A 20,171-nucleotide genomic window follows, 5' to 3' on the forward strand; every position below is an offset into this window, starting at 1 on the left:
ATAGGACAAAATTTACACTGAAACACTATAATGCAATTCCATATAGTTTTGTACACTGAAACACTATAGTGCAATTCCATATAGTTTTGTACACTGAAACACTATAATGCAATGCCATATAGTTTTGTACATATAAATATTTTATGGTTTTTTCATCAGTACCTAAATTCATGGATATTTTGGGATTGTAGTTTGTCAGGACTTGATTGGTGCTATGTTTCCAACAAATGGATCATAGTTTGTCAGGACTTGAATGGTGCTATGTTTCCAACAAATGGATCATAGTTTGTCAGGACTTGAATGGTGCTATGTTTCCAACAAATGGATCATAGTTTGTCAGGACTTGATTGGTGCTATGTTTCCAACAAATGGATCATAGCTTGTCAGGACTTGATTGGTGCTATGTTTCCAACAAATGGATCATAGTTTGTCAGGACTTGAATGGTGCTGTTTCCAACAAATGGATCATAGTTTGTCAGGACTTGATTGGTGCTGTGTTTCCAACAAATGGATCATAGTTTGTCAGGACTTGAATGGTGCTATGTTTCCCAATCAAATTAAAATCAGATCTCTGCTGTCCTACATGAAGATCTGATGTTGATCGCTTAATGGTCATGCTCAGGTGACCTTTGAATTAACCAATGGAAATGCAGCTTTAAAAGATCTGAAAGTGAATCTTATTGTTCAGTACATGTTCATGCTCTTCATCCACACTATTCAGTTTCCAAAAGTGAAGATATAAGACTTCATTTGATTGGTTGATAAAATTAGTAATTGTGGGAATAACATAGGTTACCAGAACATGACCCTTAAGTGGTTGCTGTCAGATCTTCATGTATAACAGTGGAGATACGATTTCAATTCGAATGCTTTGTTTTCCACAGAAGGATCATAGTTTGTCAGGTATTTAATGGTGTTGTTTCCCACAGATAATAGTTTATATGGTATTTAATGGTGCTGTTTCCCACAGAAGGATCATATTTTGTCAGATCTTTAAAGGTGATATGTTTCCCACAGACAGATCATAGTTTGTCAGGTCTTTAATGGTGCTGTTTTCCACAGGCATAACATAGTTTGTCAGGTCTTTAATGGTGCTGTTTTCCACAGACATAACATAGTTTGTCAGGTCTTTAATGGTGCTGTTTTCCACAGACATAACATAGTTTGTCAGGTCTTTAATGGTGCTGTTTTCCACAGACATAACATAGTTTGTCAGGTCTTTAATGGTGCTGTTTTCCACAGACATAACATAGTTTGTCAGGTCTTTAATGGTGCTGTTTTCCACAGGCATAACATAGTTTGTCAGGTCTTTATTGGTGCTGTTTTCCACAGACATAACATAGTTTGTCAGGTCTTTAATGGTGCTGTTTTCCACAGGCATAACATAGTTTGTCAGGTCTGTAATGGTGCTGTTTTCCACAGACATAACATAGTTTGTCAGGTCTGTAATGGTGCTGTTTTCCACAGACATAACATAGTTTGTCAGGTATTTAATGGTGCTGTTTTCCACAGACATAACATAGTTTGTCAGGTCTGTAATGGTGCTGTTTTCCACAGACATAACATAGTTTGTCAGGTCTTTAATGGTGCTGTTTTCCACAGGCATAACATAGTTTGTCAGGTCTGTAATGGTGCTGTTTTCCACAGACATAACATAGTTTGTCAGGTCTGTAATGGTGCTGTTTTCCACAGACATAACATAGTTTGTCAGGTCTGTAATGGTGCTCTGTTTCCACCAAATGGATCATAGTTTGTCAAGTTTTTAATGGTGTTATGTTTCCCACAGAAAGATGATATTTTGTCAGATCTTTAAACTTGTGATTTTAGTAACATAAAATACACAGAATTTGGCACCCCACAAAGATAAAAATTAATGTACATGACAGATGAATGTGTGTTTATGTGTTGAAATCTGATATGTGATTACCATTTATCTTTACTAACTCAATTTCTAGTGAGAATATTTAACATTTTTTCACTCCGATAATTAGAAAAATTATGTACCATTAATTTTACTTGTATTCTAGCTTGAACTGAAGAAGACAGTTTTGGACAGGATGGTTCACCTATTTAGTCGAGGCTGTGTTATGCCAGTTGTCAACTACATCCGCAAATGTCAGGAGAAACAAGACACAGATATTTCTCTCATTAGACACTTTGTCTCAGAGGTAAACAGAAAATTAACTGACTCTGTATTATTGAAAGATTCTTTTTTGTCACAGGCATAAGGAAACCATGTCTTTTGTACTTGTTCAGTCTCTTTACTGACCACCTGAATATTGCAATATCAACTGTGTATATAAAAGGTCAAGTGTGATGGGATGTGTGTATATCTCTCTCTCTCTCTCTCTATATATATATATATAAAGAGAGAGAGAGAGAGAGAGAGAGAATTATAAATATACACCAAATAGAACGGAAAGTGCTGTTCCTGGATCCTATAGAAGAATGCTTGATAATACTAGGATGTCATGCGAGTGTGTCTGCTGCACATGAATGCATATAACACCAATTAAGTAGCATGATTTTTTTTAAATGTGTGCTTAGTCGTGAGGGAATATGGGCTCCTGTGTGCAGGCAAGGCGATGGGTGCTGTTTACCCACAGACCTGGATTTGAATCTCCATAGAGAATGAATTAAAAATGCTCTAACCTGTATAATAGTATTATTTGTGTTGTATTTATACACTTACATACACACACACTCAGTGAAACCCTACTTTACCATGCTTTGTTATTACTTGAATTTGGAATAACATGATTGTGGCCTGGCTTCAGAAATTTTCCAATGATTTCATCAATTTCTTGAAGTACTGCAAAGTTTTGTGCCCTAATTTGCCAAGTTTTGTTGAAGAAAAAAGTGCTTTACTGTTGCATATTTCTTCATATGACTACAGGTGTTAAGGGTTTCTATTTGTCTGTGTTCATATTGGTTGTGTCAATCACTGCACTTAATAATATAACGGTTTATAAAAAATTCTCACCTGATTATATAAATTAATTAATTTAAATAATTGTTAATCATCAAAATCACAGCTAAAGGTTGTTCAAATTATGAGGCAGTGATTTATAAAAAGATCAAAAGACAAAAGCCACAGGACTTGTGGTGTTGTCTGACAATTGTCACACAGTCAGTTGTCAAGTGAATAATGTTTTCCTTTCACTATACCATTGTTTATTAACGATTATTTTGGTTAAGATAAATAGTGTCAAAGTGGTAATTAGTGGTTATTTACAATGGATAATGGGACATGAAACATAGTTTTTACTGCTTTAAGCTCTGAACAGGATTAAGTCCGATGTGAAACAAATGAAGTTAGCTTGAGATTTATGTGTTTACAAGTTGACCATCCAATCAAACTTGATAGTAGCAGGAAGCAGCAGAATATTTTTAGTTTTTAAAAAACACAAAAGTATTCTGATTCATAGGGGACAATATTTTTGTGGTATGAAAATTATTCAGACACCTTTTAATGACATTGGGACATACATGTGCATATATTCTAAACTGTAACTGTACTTAATCTTTACATAATTTTTTTTTTTTTTTTTTTTATTGAGTTCACACACTTAATGATTTATGACAAAATGAGTAAATATTGAACTTGAGTGTGCATATCTTCAGTGAAATTATGAATTCACTCTTTTGGATGCTGTGAGATCAGTCATTGAGCACACCTGTGTCCTATTCTTGCTACACATTAGACATGTACATATATATTTTATTATATTTCTGGTTTTTTTTGCATTGATTTAAGATGGCAGCTATATATATACACACACACACACAAACGTGAGGGAAAAACAGTTTGTGCTCATTATCAAAATTTATTTTGAATTTACCTTGAAACCTCAGATCTAGTTAAAGATTTAACAGGTTATCATAGTCTCAGCCTGCTATCATATAGGGTTACTCAATGAGAATATAAAGTGTTTAGAAATAATTAAAACATGTTGACATCTTTTTCATACACCAAACATATGTTTTATACCACATGCTGTCAAGTTCCTTGGAAAAAAGAGAGAGATTTGTATTATAGCCACATTATTTATTTTGTACTTTTTATAGTCAGTAAAGGTAATTTGAATTGAAGAAATAAGTTTAAATTTCAGAGGCAGATATTTGGTAGGCAATTAAGTATGTATCATTGCAAACTTTTATATTGTGCAGGTTCTAGATGTAATAGCTCCTCCATATACAGCCGAGTTTGTGAATGTATTTTTACCCCTGATTGAAAATGATGACATAACAGGAACACTGAGATCTGAGGATGGAAATGATCCAGTGTCAGAGTTCATTTGTAAGTATAAGCAGGTTCTAGATGTAATAGCTCCTCCATATACAGCCGAGTTTGTAAATGTATTATTACCCCTGATTGAAAATGATGACATAACAGGAACATGGAGATCTGAGGATGGAAATGATCCAAGGTCAGAGTTCAATACAGACATGATAATAAATTTTGGAATGTGTACTTAATGAGTTTTAGCTTTTTTCCTTGTATTTGTATATTTGTACCACTTAAAGCCACTGACTTAATATGCTTAATAATTTATGCTTAATATGTTTAACACTTCTTTCTTGGAAGTTCATGCATCATTTTATGTGCGTACCATTAGGGGAGTGTGTTCAAGCAGAAAAGCTTGAATTCTACATCATCTACCAAACTTTGTGCATGGCTTGCTCTGGAGTAAGGAAAAGCCATATTGATTTTGCTATCCAAGGTCGATGATCGAGGTCACTATTTCTGAAATATGAACAATGGTTTCTGTGCAAAATTTCAGTTCTCAACCATGTACCTCCACCTTTTAGTGGCCAACTTGCATGTTGGGATAGAAAGAAGCCTACTGATTTTAAAGACGTAAATGACAAATCAAGGTTACTGTTTCATCAAGAAGAAAAATGTTCTTTTGCATAATAGTGTAGTTCTAGACCATGTACCTTGACAAACATTTGTGGAGGCTGGTATTTAATGCATGGTAGATGCCTATTTATTATTGAGTCAAAAGGCCAAAGGTGAAGGTCACTGTAGCTATGAGAAAAATGGGTTTTGCATAATATCTTTTGATTGTGAACAAGTTTCTGGATAAAATTTTCTGGATGGCTTGCACTTAGGGTAATAAAGAAGCCCATATAATCTAAGGTCAAAAGTAAGTCTAATAAGCAAGCAATGGTTTCTGCTGCATAAGTTCAGAGTAATACTTAATACCTTGGCCAAAGGTCCAGATTATTGGGACCAGGTGATCAGTAATCTCTTGAGTCAGCTTTGCCCTACTAGTTCCAACATAGTGGGGCCCCGAGTGGCCGAGTGGTCTAAAGCGCTGTCTGTCATGGATCACTGCCATCTCACCTAGTTCCAACATAGTACCTGTTAAACAAGTGGTGGGGGTGTATAATATACCTTTCATAGTATTCTTGTTTAAAAAAGAATCCGAACATAACCATGCATATTTCTTGAAGACTATAATTTATGGGGTAATGATAATCCGGGGAGCCTGGATGGCATAGCAGTAATGTACTTGCTTGGTTCCTCTGCAATTCAGGGTTTTATATGCTGTTAAAACTTATGCAAGGGTATGTGATTCCCCTGTTCAAGCTTCCTGGTTTTCCTCTGGTTTTCCACACCTAAAGGACATTACATCATCATCTGTGTGGTCAAGAGCATGTGGTACAACTTCATTGAACTTGTGCTGTCATCATTTACATAGGGCTGTTAGAGATGGGTGCATTGAAAAGGACCCCACTATCTGTAAATCTTCTCAGCAGGACCAATGACAGAGAAACTATGTGGAAACAATAGGGGGTGTTTTGAAAAATAATGTTGACCAATTATGACATGACCAGTCCCATACAAGGCACATCATGGTCCAAGCGACAGTAATTACATCAGAATTTGTTAAATGGGTCATAACCATATTTCCAACTTTTCTTTGTGAAGACTTGACAAGCGGCCATAACTATTTTCAAATATACTAAAGGCACATTTAAGTCTGTAAGTTCATACCATATTGTGTCTGAATTGATTTAATAGTTCTTGAGCTATGTCAGTTGCAAGCAACATCTTGGGTGAAGATATCAGGCTGTCAAGGACAATAACTTTCTCCAAAATAGAGTGAGACATAACCCATAAAAGGCACATCTAGTCTGTGAGACAATGTACACACCAAATTGCAACAGAACATATTGAGTAATGATGCCTGTTGTAAGGAGATTTAAAATTGATGGAAAAAGTGTAATAACTGTGTTAAAATTGGACCTGAAAAGATGAAACTTTTTAAAGACAAATCTACATGTAATATGCTATTCATCTACTTAATGACATCCAGTTTTGTGTAATGGTTGCAGAACTTGGAGAAGAAAAGGAGATAATTCTACTTTTTGGGAAAAGACTGATGAACTTGCATGAGATTTCTGCATGAGTTTTATTGTATAAAGAGGACACCTGATGCCATTATGTTTAGACACCTGGAAGTTTTGTTCTATATAAAATGTAGGAACTTAATATTTAATCATTGTTTTTTAAGGAAGCAAAATGTATACTGGATATAAGAACAAGGTTTCCAAGAAAATGTGATGCTAATGAGTAGGTGTGGCTATCTGAATTCAGCTGATTGATTTATTAATTGGTGATCAGCCCAGTCATACCAAAAACATAAAAATGGCATTAGCAGCTTCCTTGCTTGGTGCTCAGCATTAAGAGGTTTATGTTAGGACTGGTTGGCCTGGTGTCAGGATAATGTGACTGGGTGGGATATGATGCTACATGTCTGCACCATGATGTCCCAGTGCTAGACATCACTGTAAACTGCCACACTGCATACATTGTAGCGATATGACTGAAAAATTGCTTAAAGTTATGTTAAAAATCTAAATCACACACACACATGAAAGTCAGCTTAGAACATGTTGTTTATAGATGTCTGCATGTCATTTCATGAGAGTCGTTCATATTTTTAAATAGGAGATTTTAAGAAAGTAAAAACAGTTATCTGTGGATTCCCCTTCAGTGAAGAGAAGAAACTCGTGTCAGATTTAGAAACCAAAGTAACATAGTCTGGGACAATTCCTGATCTCCAGTTTGAAATGAAACTTCTTTGAATTGCCAGAGTTATTCATGTGTCAAAATATCATCAAATGATGCACCTATAAATTACATTTGGTAATTGTGTATCATTTGGAGGAAGGTACAATACAACCTTGAAAATAAAATCTTTAAAAATTTTGTACATGAATTATGGTTAATTTATTAGAATTTGTATCAACCACCCCAAAGTTCTAACTTCTGAAACAATAAACATGCACTTATGATTGTCTTCATTTCTTTATAGGTCATTGCAAGGCCAACTACATCACGACTTGAAGAGCCTGTAGGACTATAGTTAGGTGTAAATCGCTTAACAGCAATGTTTATCGGACTGTCAGATCTGTCATGGACATCAGCTGTACTTAATTGTGACTGTTGAAAATACAACTTCATCAATCCATTTGCTTCTTCCAGGAAGCACAATCACTATCAGTATATAGCCAGTGAATCTTTAAATTTCATAAAATTATGTGAGTTTATGATACCAAAATATACATGTTCTAAAGTTCGGGTGTGCTCATACTAACAGAGGTTAGATGCATTGGGTCACCCTTCAGTGCAGAGTACATATATGGGACAAGACCAGGATATATATATAACATTGTGATCAGATTAGGAATGGTGTGTATAATTCAACATGCAATGAAGGTTTTATTTAAAAATATGAGAATATAGAGAGAAATGTATACATTTGAGTTGAATGCATCCTTTGCACTCAAACATTAATGTCAGACTTAGTTATTTTTATTATTAATAAAGTCAGATCAATAATGACAAGTAACTAAAGACCAAAATTCACAAAACTTACAGGCAGAGGGATGCCAGTGGACACAATGGCAAATATACTAAAGATTGGTATCTACAAAACTTACAGGCAGAGGGATGCCAGTGGACACAATGGCAAATATACTAAAGATTAGTATCTACAAAAATAAATGCCAAGTAGAAGCATCTGTTTAAGAGTTTTTGCTGCTTTTTTGTGGTATAAACTGTCAACTGCTGAATCACACAGCAAATAACACCTGAAGGGCATTATGTAATCTCTGTATTTTGGCAACTTATATTTTATACTACAATAAATACCCCCACCACCTATTAAACTTTAATAATTTTAGTTCTTTACAAGTTGTAAGGACTGGATGTTTGAGTTTCCTGAAAAGGAATGGAGAAGGGATGAACATCTGAAAGAGAAAGGAGAAAAATGTGTAACTGTCCCTTTAACATATATTGGTGGACTGTCTGAGAGATTACAGAATCTTTCAAAAGCATGGAGCTAATGTGATCCACAAACCCTTTAACACCATTGTTCAATCTTGGTACATCCCAAAGATCAAACACCTTTGAATAAGAAGTGCTGGGTTGTCTATAAACTCAAATGTGATAATTGTAAAAACAAAAGACTACATTTGGGAAACTGCTATAAGATTTGAAACAAGAGTTAAAGAACATTTATACACCAACAGGTATTTATTTTTTCGTTAGTTAATGGCTGAAGCTGGTAACAATATTCATTCCGGAACTCCATTATTTTTATTAATAAATATTTCACATCCATTTTAGAGCCTTATTTTAGCATATGCATTCTTTTTGAGAGCTTCTGGTACATAGCTGTTTACAGAGTAGGGGATCTATCAACAACATAATAGCTGTATCAGCATCAAACAAGTAATTCCACCAAAGGTTGGTGATCTAAGGTTTTAAACATTCCAGAGCGTGATCTTAATATATTATCTAATTGGACACCTGTATTCTGAGTACAAGCTCAGTATTCAAAGCAAAGGATATATTATTTTGTTGGGCATAAAAATGACTCTCAGATTTTTTGATTTCATGGACTAGTTCAGCGTGACTTAGGTGGTTCATTATGGTCCATACTCATGAGTAACCAATTTTCAATTCTTTAAACCTATTTTCATGTTGATGTACAGTCAATCTTCACCCCATAACTAGCATGTTATGGTTCAGCTATATATAGTTCATGTGATAGTGACTAACTTTCATTTTTGGACCGTGGGGCTCAGAGTTGTGATGTGAGACTGTGGCCCCCCCCCCCATTCCTATATTCATTTATCTCTAGTTTTAATTTGATTTTTAATTTTCTTCAGTAAGAGTGATGTAGCCCCAATGTTCTTGGTAGATTTTTAGTTTCCCAGCTCTGTGATGGGGGTTTACTTAAGAGAACTTGCTCTTTTTGAGATTGAAATCAAAATGGCTTCTGGTCAGCCTTCCTTGAGATTTCAATCATTTTGGGGGCCCCGAGTGGCCAAGTGGTCTAAAACGCTCTCCGTTACGGATCATTGCCATCTCACCTCTGTCTGCGTGGGTTCGAGTCTCTGATTCGGCCAGTGTGGGTATGTGAGAAAGCTTGCCAGTAGCTTCTCATGGGTCAGTGGTTCTTTCTGGGGTTTTCCCGGGTTCTTCCTCCACCATTAATACTGGCCGCCATGTATAGCCTATTGTGTGCTGAAAAATGGCGTTAAACCCTATAACAACAACAACAACAACAACATCAATCATTTTGATTTGGAGTCATCCTGCTTTTCAGCTGATTTCAATCATTTTGATTTGGAGTCATCCTGCTATTCAACTAATTTCAATCATTTTGATTTTGAGTCATCCTGCTATTCAACTAATTTCAATCGTTTTGATTTTGAGTCATCCTGCTATTCAACTAATTTCAATCATTTTGATTTTGAGTCATCCTGCTATTCAACTAATTTCAATCATTTTGATTTTGAGTCATCCTGCTATTCAGCTAATGCAAATGCAGTTATAAAAGTTGAATCATAACATGAATAGAGGAGTATTGTTATTATATGTACATAAATATAATATATCAGCTGAGCCAGTATTGTTGTTACAAATGCAATGATAATTATTAAAATATTGCTGGTTGTTGATATTTATATAATAAAACAAGTCAAACAACAATAAAAATTACTTTCCACTTCCCCATTTAACCCTAATTTTTTTACTTGCAGTGTTTTTTTTAACTTTTTTTTTTAAATACATAAAAAATAACAAATAAAAGAAACAAAATATCATCTCAAGATTTTGGCAATTTTTTTCAGCACATAGAATAGCTTATATACCATTTGCTTTGTTCATACAAAATATACTTCAAAGGAAAACGATTCTTTTTCATGATGTTTGCAGAAGCCTATTATTTGTGTGCCTAAATTATCATTTCATTTCTTTTATAGTAGTCATAAAAAGGTGTTTTTCTTTACACAACAATCGTAAGGGTCCATATTTATTTTCACTTTGGAAATTAGAGAATGCTTGGTGTAAGGAAATGTGTTTAACTTAGAACTTCTAATCTGTTAACTTTTTGGTCAGGTTTTCAGTTTTTAACACTAATTAACCTTTGCAATTATATTTCATGTTTGGGCAACTCAGCAACAAATATGTGTATTTCCTGTTTTATGCATTATTTTAACAATGAACTTATATATATATATATATATGTGTGTGTGTGTATGTATGTATGTGTGTAAAATACTGGCTATATCGTGCCAATTTAAAGTAAGTTGTGCAGAATATTTTGGGTTTTTGCTTCCATTCTGGTCATTACACCATGTATTTTGGTCGTTTCACTTCTGACAAGAACACCAGAAACTTTACAGTAATTCTGTTAGTAGTACCAAAATTACGTTATGGTAATTGCTGATAGGTAAAAATATTGAATAAACTGCCACTAGAACAAACAATTTATATTTTGTTTTTAAAATTTCATTTAAAAAAATTGAGTAAGTCAAAAAAAGTATAAGAGTGGTTTTAGAACAACCCCTAATAATGCACTGTCGATCACATGCACAGATGTCTTCATAACATTGTGCTCATGTATTGAATCTGTAGTGGCCACTGATATTATATGTTGGCAACTGTTAAACCCCTTACATATGTACATACTTCAATTGCATGTTTAAAGTGATTTATCAAAAAGTAAGTTTATCTTTTGATAAAGTTTTAGAAACTAAAAAATTATAAGTTATTTGTTCTAGTACCAGTTTGTTACATATTTTGCTTGTTTGTAATTAAACCCAAGTACCACTAGCTGTTAGAATTGATTACAATGTAATTAAACCCAAGTTCCACTAGCTGTTAGAATTGATTACAATGTCTACAAGTTGTATGTGCTCATTTACAGACATGACCAAGTTGGTAACATAAACTTTAAACATTCTCTTCGTTGTTTTACTTTTAGCAGGCAATAGGTCAGAGGTTATAATTTTAAAATGTTTATGTCACACTCAAAACTAAGGTGAAACCATTAATCGATGTATCAGAACTTTTTCCATTTTTATACTCGCTTTCAGCAGTTGTGAATAATTATTAGTTGTTTGTCTTTTACTCTTTAAACTGAGAATTCATCCGATGAAATGGAGTTGCCTGATATGGCCTAATGAAAATCACCAACACCTAACCAGTTGTCTGTTGGAAGTAAGCATTTTTATCTTGTCAGGAACGAAATAGAAGTCTATATCTGTACGTAATTTGCACACTGGAAATACAGCCAATTTTGTCAACACACACACACACAAAACAGCACCATTCTACCACCAACAGACCATCTAAAGATGAAAAGGTAACTGAAATACGACAGCGGAGCCAACACTAAACAGGGATGAGGGGCTTCAATTACAAGCCATCTACACCAGTCTCCTCGTATCAAGTGACCATTATGTCATGTGATCAACATCAATTGCTGATGAATGTGATGAATGCAGTGTGATATTGCTGAAAATTTCGAACTCTTAAGATATGTGTGCTCTGAGCATGGGATATTACTAACGATCATAAATCTTGGATAGATTTGACTATATCCTCCCTTCATTAAGTTTAATGGTGAACCTTTTGAATTAATGTTATTTTTTTATTAACCCACTACAGTACAATAATTCTAGGGCTTTGGAAATGACAGTCTTGAACAGCAGACTGTAACTGCTTCAGGCTATTCTTGGAGCAACAGTGGTTCAGTGGTTAGTTTGCCAGACTTGTGACCAAAATGATGCAGTTTCAAATCCCATCATTGGAGGGTAGGCTAACGTTGTATCCTTGATGAAGGCACATTACTTCAGTAGCCTTGGCTGCTGTGTCATAAAGCACCGAACCAAGTCAATCTGGTTCTTTTGCATTTATCTCCAATTCAGCAAAAGGAAAATCATGTGATCCGTAGTGAAAATTTGCTGAATGATCTTTCTCAAAATAGTGAACTTGCTTTCTTTCCCATTTCTGATGTCATGTGCAAATGAATGGTGCGTGTGAGAGAGAGGGAGAGAGAAAGAGATAGGTGGATGAACATTAACAAGACAAAAACTTTCACATCTTTATTATTTTGACAAAATTACAGTTCTATATTGGCCATTTAAGAAATTAAGAAATGATCTATATAAATAAGATGTGATGACTTTATATTCAGACATTTTTGAAAACTAATGGTACTTTACATAACACTAAAAATGACCTGCCACCAACATTATGTGAAGGGACACATCCCCATCTCATAACTTCCATGCTCTGGAGTGTCTTATTTATTACTAATAAACTCTCAAACAACAGTAACAACCTATCAATCGGTCAGTATTAATATAAATGAAGTTGAACAAAGACACATTATGGACACTGCTATGCATGTCCATACAAAGGAATTTGCATACCTCAGCAATAAAATGACTACTGACAAACAATATTTTTTAAAAAAAAACTTGTATATAATAGGTAATTTCTGAAGCACATGGTAAACTCCATGTTTCCTTTTCATAATACCTACATTACAATCAATACATGATATAAGTCAATCTTAGACTTGAGCATACCTTTTGGCATTGAAACAGGAACTTTATGAGTTGGCATATCTTTAACCTGGGAATACATGCAAGCTTTTAGGCCCCAAACATTATTGGTATATTACGATGCTAATGATCAGTTGTTTTTTTCTAAAAAAACTTCATAGTTGGTTAGGAAAAAAATGTGAAGGTTTCTTTAAGTATCTTAAACCATATTTGATGGACAATCGGGACTGTTTGTATAAAATTAAAAAACCTTCAAACGGTGCTTTCAGTCAAATTTAATGAAACAATGTAAAGCCATTTAAAGGTTTTCTATTTTTACTGACAGTAGCCATACCTGATGAAAGATGCAGGTCATTTTGTCAAAAAACATTTAGTCAGAAGTGAGACATAGTGGTCACTTTTCTGGTGGCATTGTCTGTTTATCAAGGTTTTGTTTTAAGTCTTTCATTTGCATATATTTTCTTAACCTTTGATTGATTCCCATCACATATGGCATACTAATTGTTAATCAGGACAATTCATTCTGCAACATGTGCTTGTTCATTTGACCTTGGGTGTTAGAAAATTTGCATCAAGGTTTTGGTTCCTGAACCCCTTGATGGATTTTATTCATACCTTAGATAAATCATTATGATGCTAAGACAGTTCATACTGCTACATGCCTGGTCAAACTTCTGGTCTTTGGGTCAAGGCAACATTTTTGACAGCAATTCTTTGGTTTTACAGCAAGTCTGTGATCATGGGCTTGACACACTGGCCTTGCCCTCATTACCAATTCAATTGGCCTTTAAGAAGTTGTTCCGAGGGCTTCATTTAATTTATCAAATGATAGCCACATGACAGAAGATATAAAGTAGAAAAAAAAGACACGTGACCATGACTTACTTGGGAGTTCATCCAGCTGAGCTAAATGCTGTAACATTATAAAAAAAAGTATTGAAATACTGCAGAACTGTCCTTGTCCGGGTATTCAACAATATTCAAATGGAAACCAAAAGATTTTTCTTACTGGTGTTCTAAATTACAGTGTACTAACAAAAGTATGAATAGTACACACGTGGGAATAGATAAAAAGCCATAGAGTAAATCCTATATACTTTCTCTTCATAAATCATGGTTAGAGTATAAATCAGAGAAACAAGCTCAGCCTGGATTTGAACCCACTACAACTAATTTCAATGGTCAATCCTCTTAGCAACAATCTCACGTATCTAAGAGAGAAAAAATAAAATGCAGTTCAAAAATGTACCACAAGAAGAAAAAACTGTTTTCATTGACCTGCATAGCTGCTGGTAAAAATTTTATTTTATTAATGTCTATTCAATAAAGTTTGGTAAAACTAGCTTTGTCCTGATGAATACATCACACACACACACACTTCAGAAAGTTTAGCCTGACTTTTCATTTTCAAATCACATTCTCCATTACAATCAAGGTCTAGACAGTATTTTAAGTATGAATTTTTGGATTCATATAATTGATTCATTACTTTAAAATGACCAGGGTCTAATCCGTATTTTGAGGATTCAGCAGATACTATATATCAGTAGGTCAGTTGGTCACTTCATTTGGTCATTTCATTTGGAAATATCCTAGATGGTCAACAACAGTACAATGAACAGCACATTATTCACCAACCTAACGTTTAACAGTCCTTTATGTAGATAACTGAGATTTGTGTACAGAAACAAGTTTTATCTTAAGTGACATTTGATCTCAAAAATCAACAGGCCTCTTCCTTACGCCAAGTGCAAACCATCCACAAAATGTGTACCAGGTCTGTGCTGTAGAACTAATGTTGTTTGGAAAACTATTTCCGTTGTCAGTGACCTTGAAAACCAAATATGATGGATTTCTTCCTTCAAGTGCATGCTATCAACAAAGTTTGGTTAAGGTAAGTCAGTTTTACTTTTTTAACCAGTGACCTTGATATTTGGACTCCTGATACCAAGTGCAACATATACACACTGTTTGGAAACAATAACTAATGCACAGCTCAAGTTCTTGTGTACAACCCCCTCACCCCAATCTCATCAGTGTCCTTGACCTCTGAACCCCAAATTAATCAGGTAATACATAATTCTGTTTAATGAAAGGCATTTAACAAATTTCTGAATGACTTCTAAACATGGAATATTAGGTGTTTTCCATCTTTCTTTTCTCTGTAAAAAAAAAAGCTATAACCAATCGGCTACAGTTTAGAAACAGTAATCCTGGAAGTTACAAGGATAATGAGCTCAATCAACAATGTTTTTCACTGAAATATCAAGAAAGTGAGTGTGAGATGATAGTGCTGTGTAAAACAGAAGAAATACACATTTAAGTGACATTGTTCCTATGTGTAGACTGCAGGACTGGAATCATTTTCAAAATGCCTACTTGCTGAGAATAAAGATTTTAATGCAATGGCACAAAAATCTGAATCTTTCCTTCATATTCTACAGAGAATCCAGGGTAAGCAAATACAAAAAAAAATTACTTGACCAGCTAGATTTCCAACCTGTTCCAAACTGCAGGACAAGGAATTTTTCACAATGGTTTAGTAATCTGAAAAATGTACTTTAAGAAAGATGCTACATAGGGAAAAGAAGGTGCAATACTGTTGAACACCAACATTGCACATAATGGTTTCCTAATTTAGGAAGGTGGTGTTTTTCAGTGCATGTACACAAAGACAATGATGGTTAACAATAAGAAGTGATGTATTTCCATATGTATTTAGTGTTTATTTGGATTGACGGTGTCCCAAATGTATGCTGATAAACATATTACAAATTTGCTCACTGTTTTATGTATGCAGTCACTAAAACTCATCTAGTATCAAAATAAATGGGATCAAAAAGTTATTGGCAAAACTCCCTAAAAATATCAGGATTTAATTATTAATTTACTTATGTCAAACTTGGCAGTGATAATGATATTATCTTGGAGCATGAACAAAGTATAAATAAACTTTCTTTACTACAACATAATCTATATTGTAGACACACATATACAGTTTTCTAACAATTCTGCAATTAGCACTTTTTAAAATTGTGGCAGACAAAATACATTCAGTTATACAGAAATCATCGAGATTTCTTTTATCACAGTATTAATGAATACTCCAACATCATGGACCCATTCACAGCAAAGCACATTAAAAAAAATAATTATCCATCACATTCCAAGGAAATTCAAGATGTGCAACAATTTTCCCAAGAAACAGTACAGGTCCACTTTCATTCTCTACTATTTCTTGCACTTTTTCAGTGCCTGGTAACTGGATTACATCTATTTCTCAACCATGACTTAACAAAAAATTCTATACCTGACTAACCAGTGGTTTGATGTTAGCTAATTGAATGTCAGAATTCAAATAGGAGTTTGGACATGAAAATATTTTGCCATCTTAGTCACAATCTCTTAAAAAACAAATTGCATTTATTCAGATTTCTACCAAGTTAGTAACAAACACTCAGGGCAAAAACTAACACCAAAACATCCATCTACTATTACTGTTGCAAAGTAAAAACAAACAAAAAATACTCTACTTCATTCTGAATCTTCTTCAAACCTGTCTGCAGTGTTGAGAAAAAGATTTATTCGTGGGATAAGTTCAGTTCTGACCAAGCTTGTAAAAGATGATGTAGGAAAATGGTCTTGAAATAACAATTTTTGTTCTCCAGTCAAAATTAGGCTATTTAATATATTTCACTTGCCCATCAAAGATTTTTTTTTTGCCTTAGCTAGCTGAGTAAGGATATTTTTGTTCCCTGCATTGTGATCAGGCTCTATGCTAATTGTTCTTTTTCTCCCATGGCCACAAGTATAATTTCTGCCTGTATTTGACAAGTACATAAGACTACGGTAAAATTAATCTTTAAAAACTATTCCTTCTGCCAACAGAAATTGGTCTCTCGTTATAGTTTCAAGCAGAACAAACTGTAGAGATGTATTGTGCCAACTGCATATAGGACACGTACTAGATTCCTGCATATCTTATGTTGGGTTAAACTTGATGAGAGAATGCATAATCTACCAGTGTTTTCCGACAGTGTAAAACAATGCTGTCAAGCGTAACAACATAAACCAAGCAAGTTTTTTTTTCAAATGTTAATTAGAGAAGACATATGTTGGTGAACCACTACAAAAATCTTGGGCATTTTTAGGGAAAGCAGTTTATATAAAAATGTTGACCCTATATTTTATTTTACATTTTTTTAATACTTAATGTACCTTATTCAGAATATCGACATTTTTACCTTTAAATGACTAGAAATACATGTTAACATTTGATAATGAAAGGATTTGTTCCTAAAGGTTCTTTTTATAATTATTTATCTTTACATTTTTAGAACTTGTTATACATGTTCTTAAGACAGGAGGTCGCTGTTTATAGGTAATGTATAATGCAGTTGATCACATTGTTTCAGGACAGAATGACTTCCAAAACAGCTGTCCATTGTTTCCCTTCACCCTAATCTGTGCAATCGAGACCCCCGTTTTGATACCAAAGGTCATTTTTTAAAAACTCAATTTGACCCCCAGTTTCTAACAGAAAGGTTTCATTTTTTTAATACTCCATCGGACACCAGTTTGAGATTAAAGAGATTTTCGACTCTCAGTCTTACACCCCTAAGGGAAACACTTAAGCTGTCACTGAAATTCAGTTTAACTGCACAACCTGAATTCCAAGCAATTAAATTGTTCCAAATGAGTAATACTGTCATTTTCATGAAATGCATTTGTCTCAAAAAAGTACCTTAATGTTTTTCCCATACAATTCAACTGTGCCAATGAGTAACACTGGCATTTTCATGAAATGCATTTGTCTCAAAAAAGTACCTTAATGTTTTTCCCATACAATTCAACTGTGCCAATGAGTAATACTGGCATTTCCATAAAAAGCATTCGTCTCAAACAAATACCATAATGTTCTTCAAAAAGTGTCTCTTTTTGTGCAGTATTATTTTTTGCCTTTTTGATTTGACTGAGACTTCTGTTCTATCAAGTGAAATTATGTTCTAGTACTATAATGAGCAAATCTTTTCAAAATATACTGGATAATATGTAATATATTCTTTTCAGTACACAAATCTAAAATAAAAGACACAGCCGCTCAGCACTAAGAACAGGTTAGCTCATGCCTGAAACTCAGTATTTATAAAATGAAGATACTGATACCAAGTTTTGCAATCAAACAAATTTTCAATAAAATACAAAACTGTCAAATAAACCCTGAGGATCTGTAAAATTAATAATCTCGTTTGTCCTCAATCTCATGCTTTGCTTTAACATTCATTTTTGGTACAGTAACCAATGGTGTTCATACAACTTTATCTGGCAACTTAAGGTTTTTTTTTCCACACAAATTTTTTCTCTCAATGTGGGATGTTTATCAGGGTTTTTAAAAGTACAGTTCAATATGAAGAACTTGAATTCACTCTCAACATCACATTGCCTCATCTGGCTTGTAGCTTGAAAATCTAAAAAACAGCCTTCGATTCAACAGCACGCATAAGATTTGCATCAATTCTCTTGCTTTACCTAGACTCTTTAGAAGTAGGATTCAGTCGTGTTCTATATGCACAGAGCCAAAGCAGTTTTGGGTAAAAACATTTTACAATTGTTCATAATAACCCCAAATCTTTGTCTGCTGCAAATAAAAGCACTAACACTGATCAGTACCACTACAATTTATTATGTGGTCAAATGCTTTTTTTTGCAACTATAAATGTGTTCAATATAGTGTAATTGAAGGGCAAAGTCAAACAGGGGCCATAACTAAACTAAATTTGGTTGGAAAATGGTATTTATCAAGCCTGACATAGGCCTTGATGTAAAGCTCCATACCTAATTTGATATCAACATATCATGTTCTTAACAACTTATCAAGTAAAAAAAAACATTGTAACTGACAATACCTGGATGACATGGACGGACATGGGGTAACAGTACATGCCCATACACATAGCATTGTATTCAGATTGAAAAACAGTTCATATAACAACAGTTGTTATCTAATATCGGAAAACACATCAGTAAGGACATTACAGTATTTCTACATTCCTGAGATAAATCCTGAATTAGTTTTTTCTTAAAGTCAAATTTTCTCACATTAAAACAATTTGTCATGTGCTTAAACATAGTTTCTCTCTCTTCCTCTCACACAAAATGTATGCACACTCCATATCTGTAAAATCTGCTCACATGCCATGTTTAAGTAAAATGTTTCTTTTTTGGTCTCTATTTCCAGTGAATTTCCCTTCCTCATAGTTGCTTCATAATGTTTTCTCCTCTGTGACATTCATGAAGCCAACCAATGGGTGTGACATCTTTTTTTACTGTTCTTGTTGTTCAACACTGACAGCATCTAGGCACTAAACTGGTATATACATCTCCTTGTATGAATTTATATTGAAAATTCGTCATTTTAAAAAAAAACTTGTGCTTTGCTCTGGGCCAACACAATATCCTAACGGCACCAGAAGACTTTTCTTTGTGGCTTTCAACTCGTGTTTTACTCAATTATATTTGTTCCCCGAGTTTCAGCCTCAATTAAAGGTAAGAATCATGTTTATTAAGGCAGCTGCCATTTCTTGCACAATTCTCATGACTGAGTCAATTGCACATTTATAGTGGCCTCTTCAGGGGCCTATTTTATCTCCAGCTTTATATCTTCGCACAGGAACTCATCCTGCACAGGCACTATCCATATATATTGTGTTGATCTGCATCCTCACAAGGGAGATGATCCAGACTCTCCCTCAAATCTCACAGAGATCTGCAATGTCTCGCATCTCAAATACAGAGATTATTACTTCTCATTTGGAGAGGAGTAAAGAAGAGAACCAGACACTGCCATATTCTCACCTGACTTCATCAGAGAATCTGGACTGTATAATAGTCCAGGCAGATGCACAGGACAGTTCTCTATTCACAGTTGTAGTTTTTATGTGCAACACTGCAAATAAATACCATCATCTATTTTATGCAAGAGTATCATTTAAGGAATGATTTGTACAACAATAGAGATTTATTCAATGTCCTTTCTTGTTCCATTAAGAATATTACATCCTTGAGGTTGACACGTTTAATCCGGGGCCGTAATACCTGGAAAGACAAATTAAAATCTTAATATTCCAGTTCATTTTAAATAATGCTAAGACTCAAGTTAAATCAAATGAATTACTAACTCAAAATGGGGTCAAATTTGACACAAGATGATCAACTTAAATTGATGCAAAAAAGCATTGTAACAAATCAATTTCTGAAACAAATTTCATTCATATATATATGAAAACAAGAAA

The 20,171-nt window shown here is 34.2% G+C and overlaps 2 protein-coding genes across 5 annotated transcripts in view; one reads left to right on the top strand and one right to left on the bottom strand.

Annotated features, from left to right (window-relative positions):
- Positions 1-11,270, top strand: part of LOC149787433 (negative elongation factor D-like) — a 69,329-nt gene extending 58,059 nt beyond the window's left edge. For both annotated transcript variants that reach the window (XM_089978048.1, XM_089978049.1), the window contains exons 14-16: positions 2,028-2,168; positions 4,171-4,300; positions 7,329-11,270. In XM_089978048.1, the coding sequence (XP_089834174.1) occupies positions 2,028-2,168; positions 4,171-4,300; positions 7,329-7,360 (303 nt within the window). In that variant the 3' untranslated portion in view covers positions 7,361-11,270. The remainder of the gene's footprint in view (positions 1-2,027; positions 2,169-4,170; positions 4,301-7,328) is intronic.
- A 1,129-nt stretch (positions 11,271-12,399) lies between these two features.
- The window catches only part of LOC149787434 (transcription initiation factor TFIID subunit 4-like), a 57,641-nt gene continuing 49,869 nt past the window's right edge, over positions 12,400-20,171 (bottom strand). For all 3 annotated transcript variants that reach the window (XM_089978047.1, XM_089978045.1, XM_089978046.1), the window contains exon 14: positions 12,400-19,974. In XM_089978047.1, coding sequence (XP_089834173.1) covers positions 19,864-19,974 — 111 coding nt within the window. In that variant the 3' untranslated portion in view covers positions 12,400-19,863. The remainder of the gene's footprint in view (positions 19,975-20,171) is intronic.

This window comes from Sinohyriopsis cumingii, chromosome 12, assembly GCF_028554795.1.
Source record: "Sinohyriopsis cumingii isolate HCF-2022 chromosome 12, ASM2855479v2, whole genome shotgun sequence".
NCBI lineage: Eukaryota > Metazoa > Mollusca > Bivalvia > Unionida > Unionidae > Sinohyriopsis > Sinohyriopsis cumingii.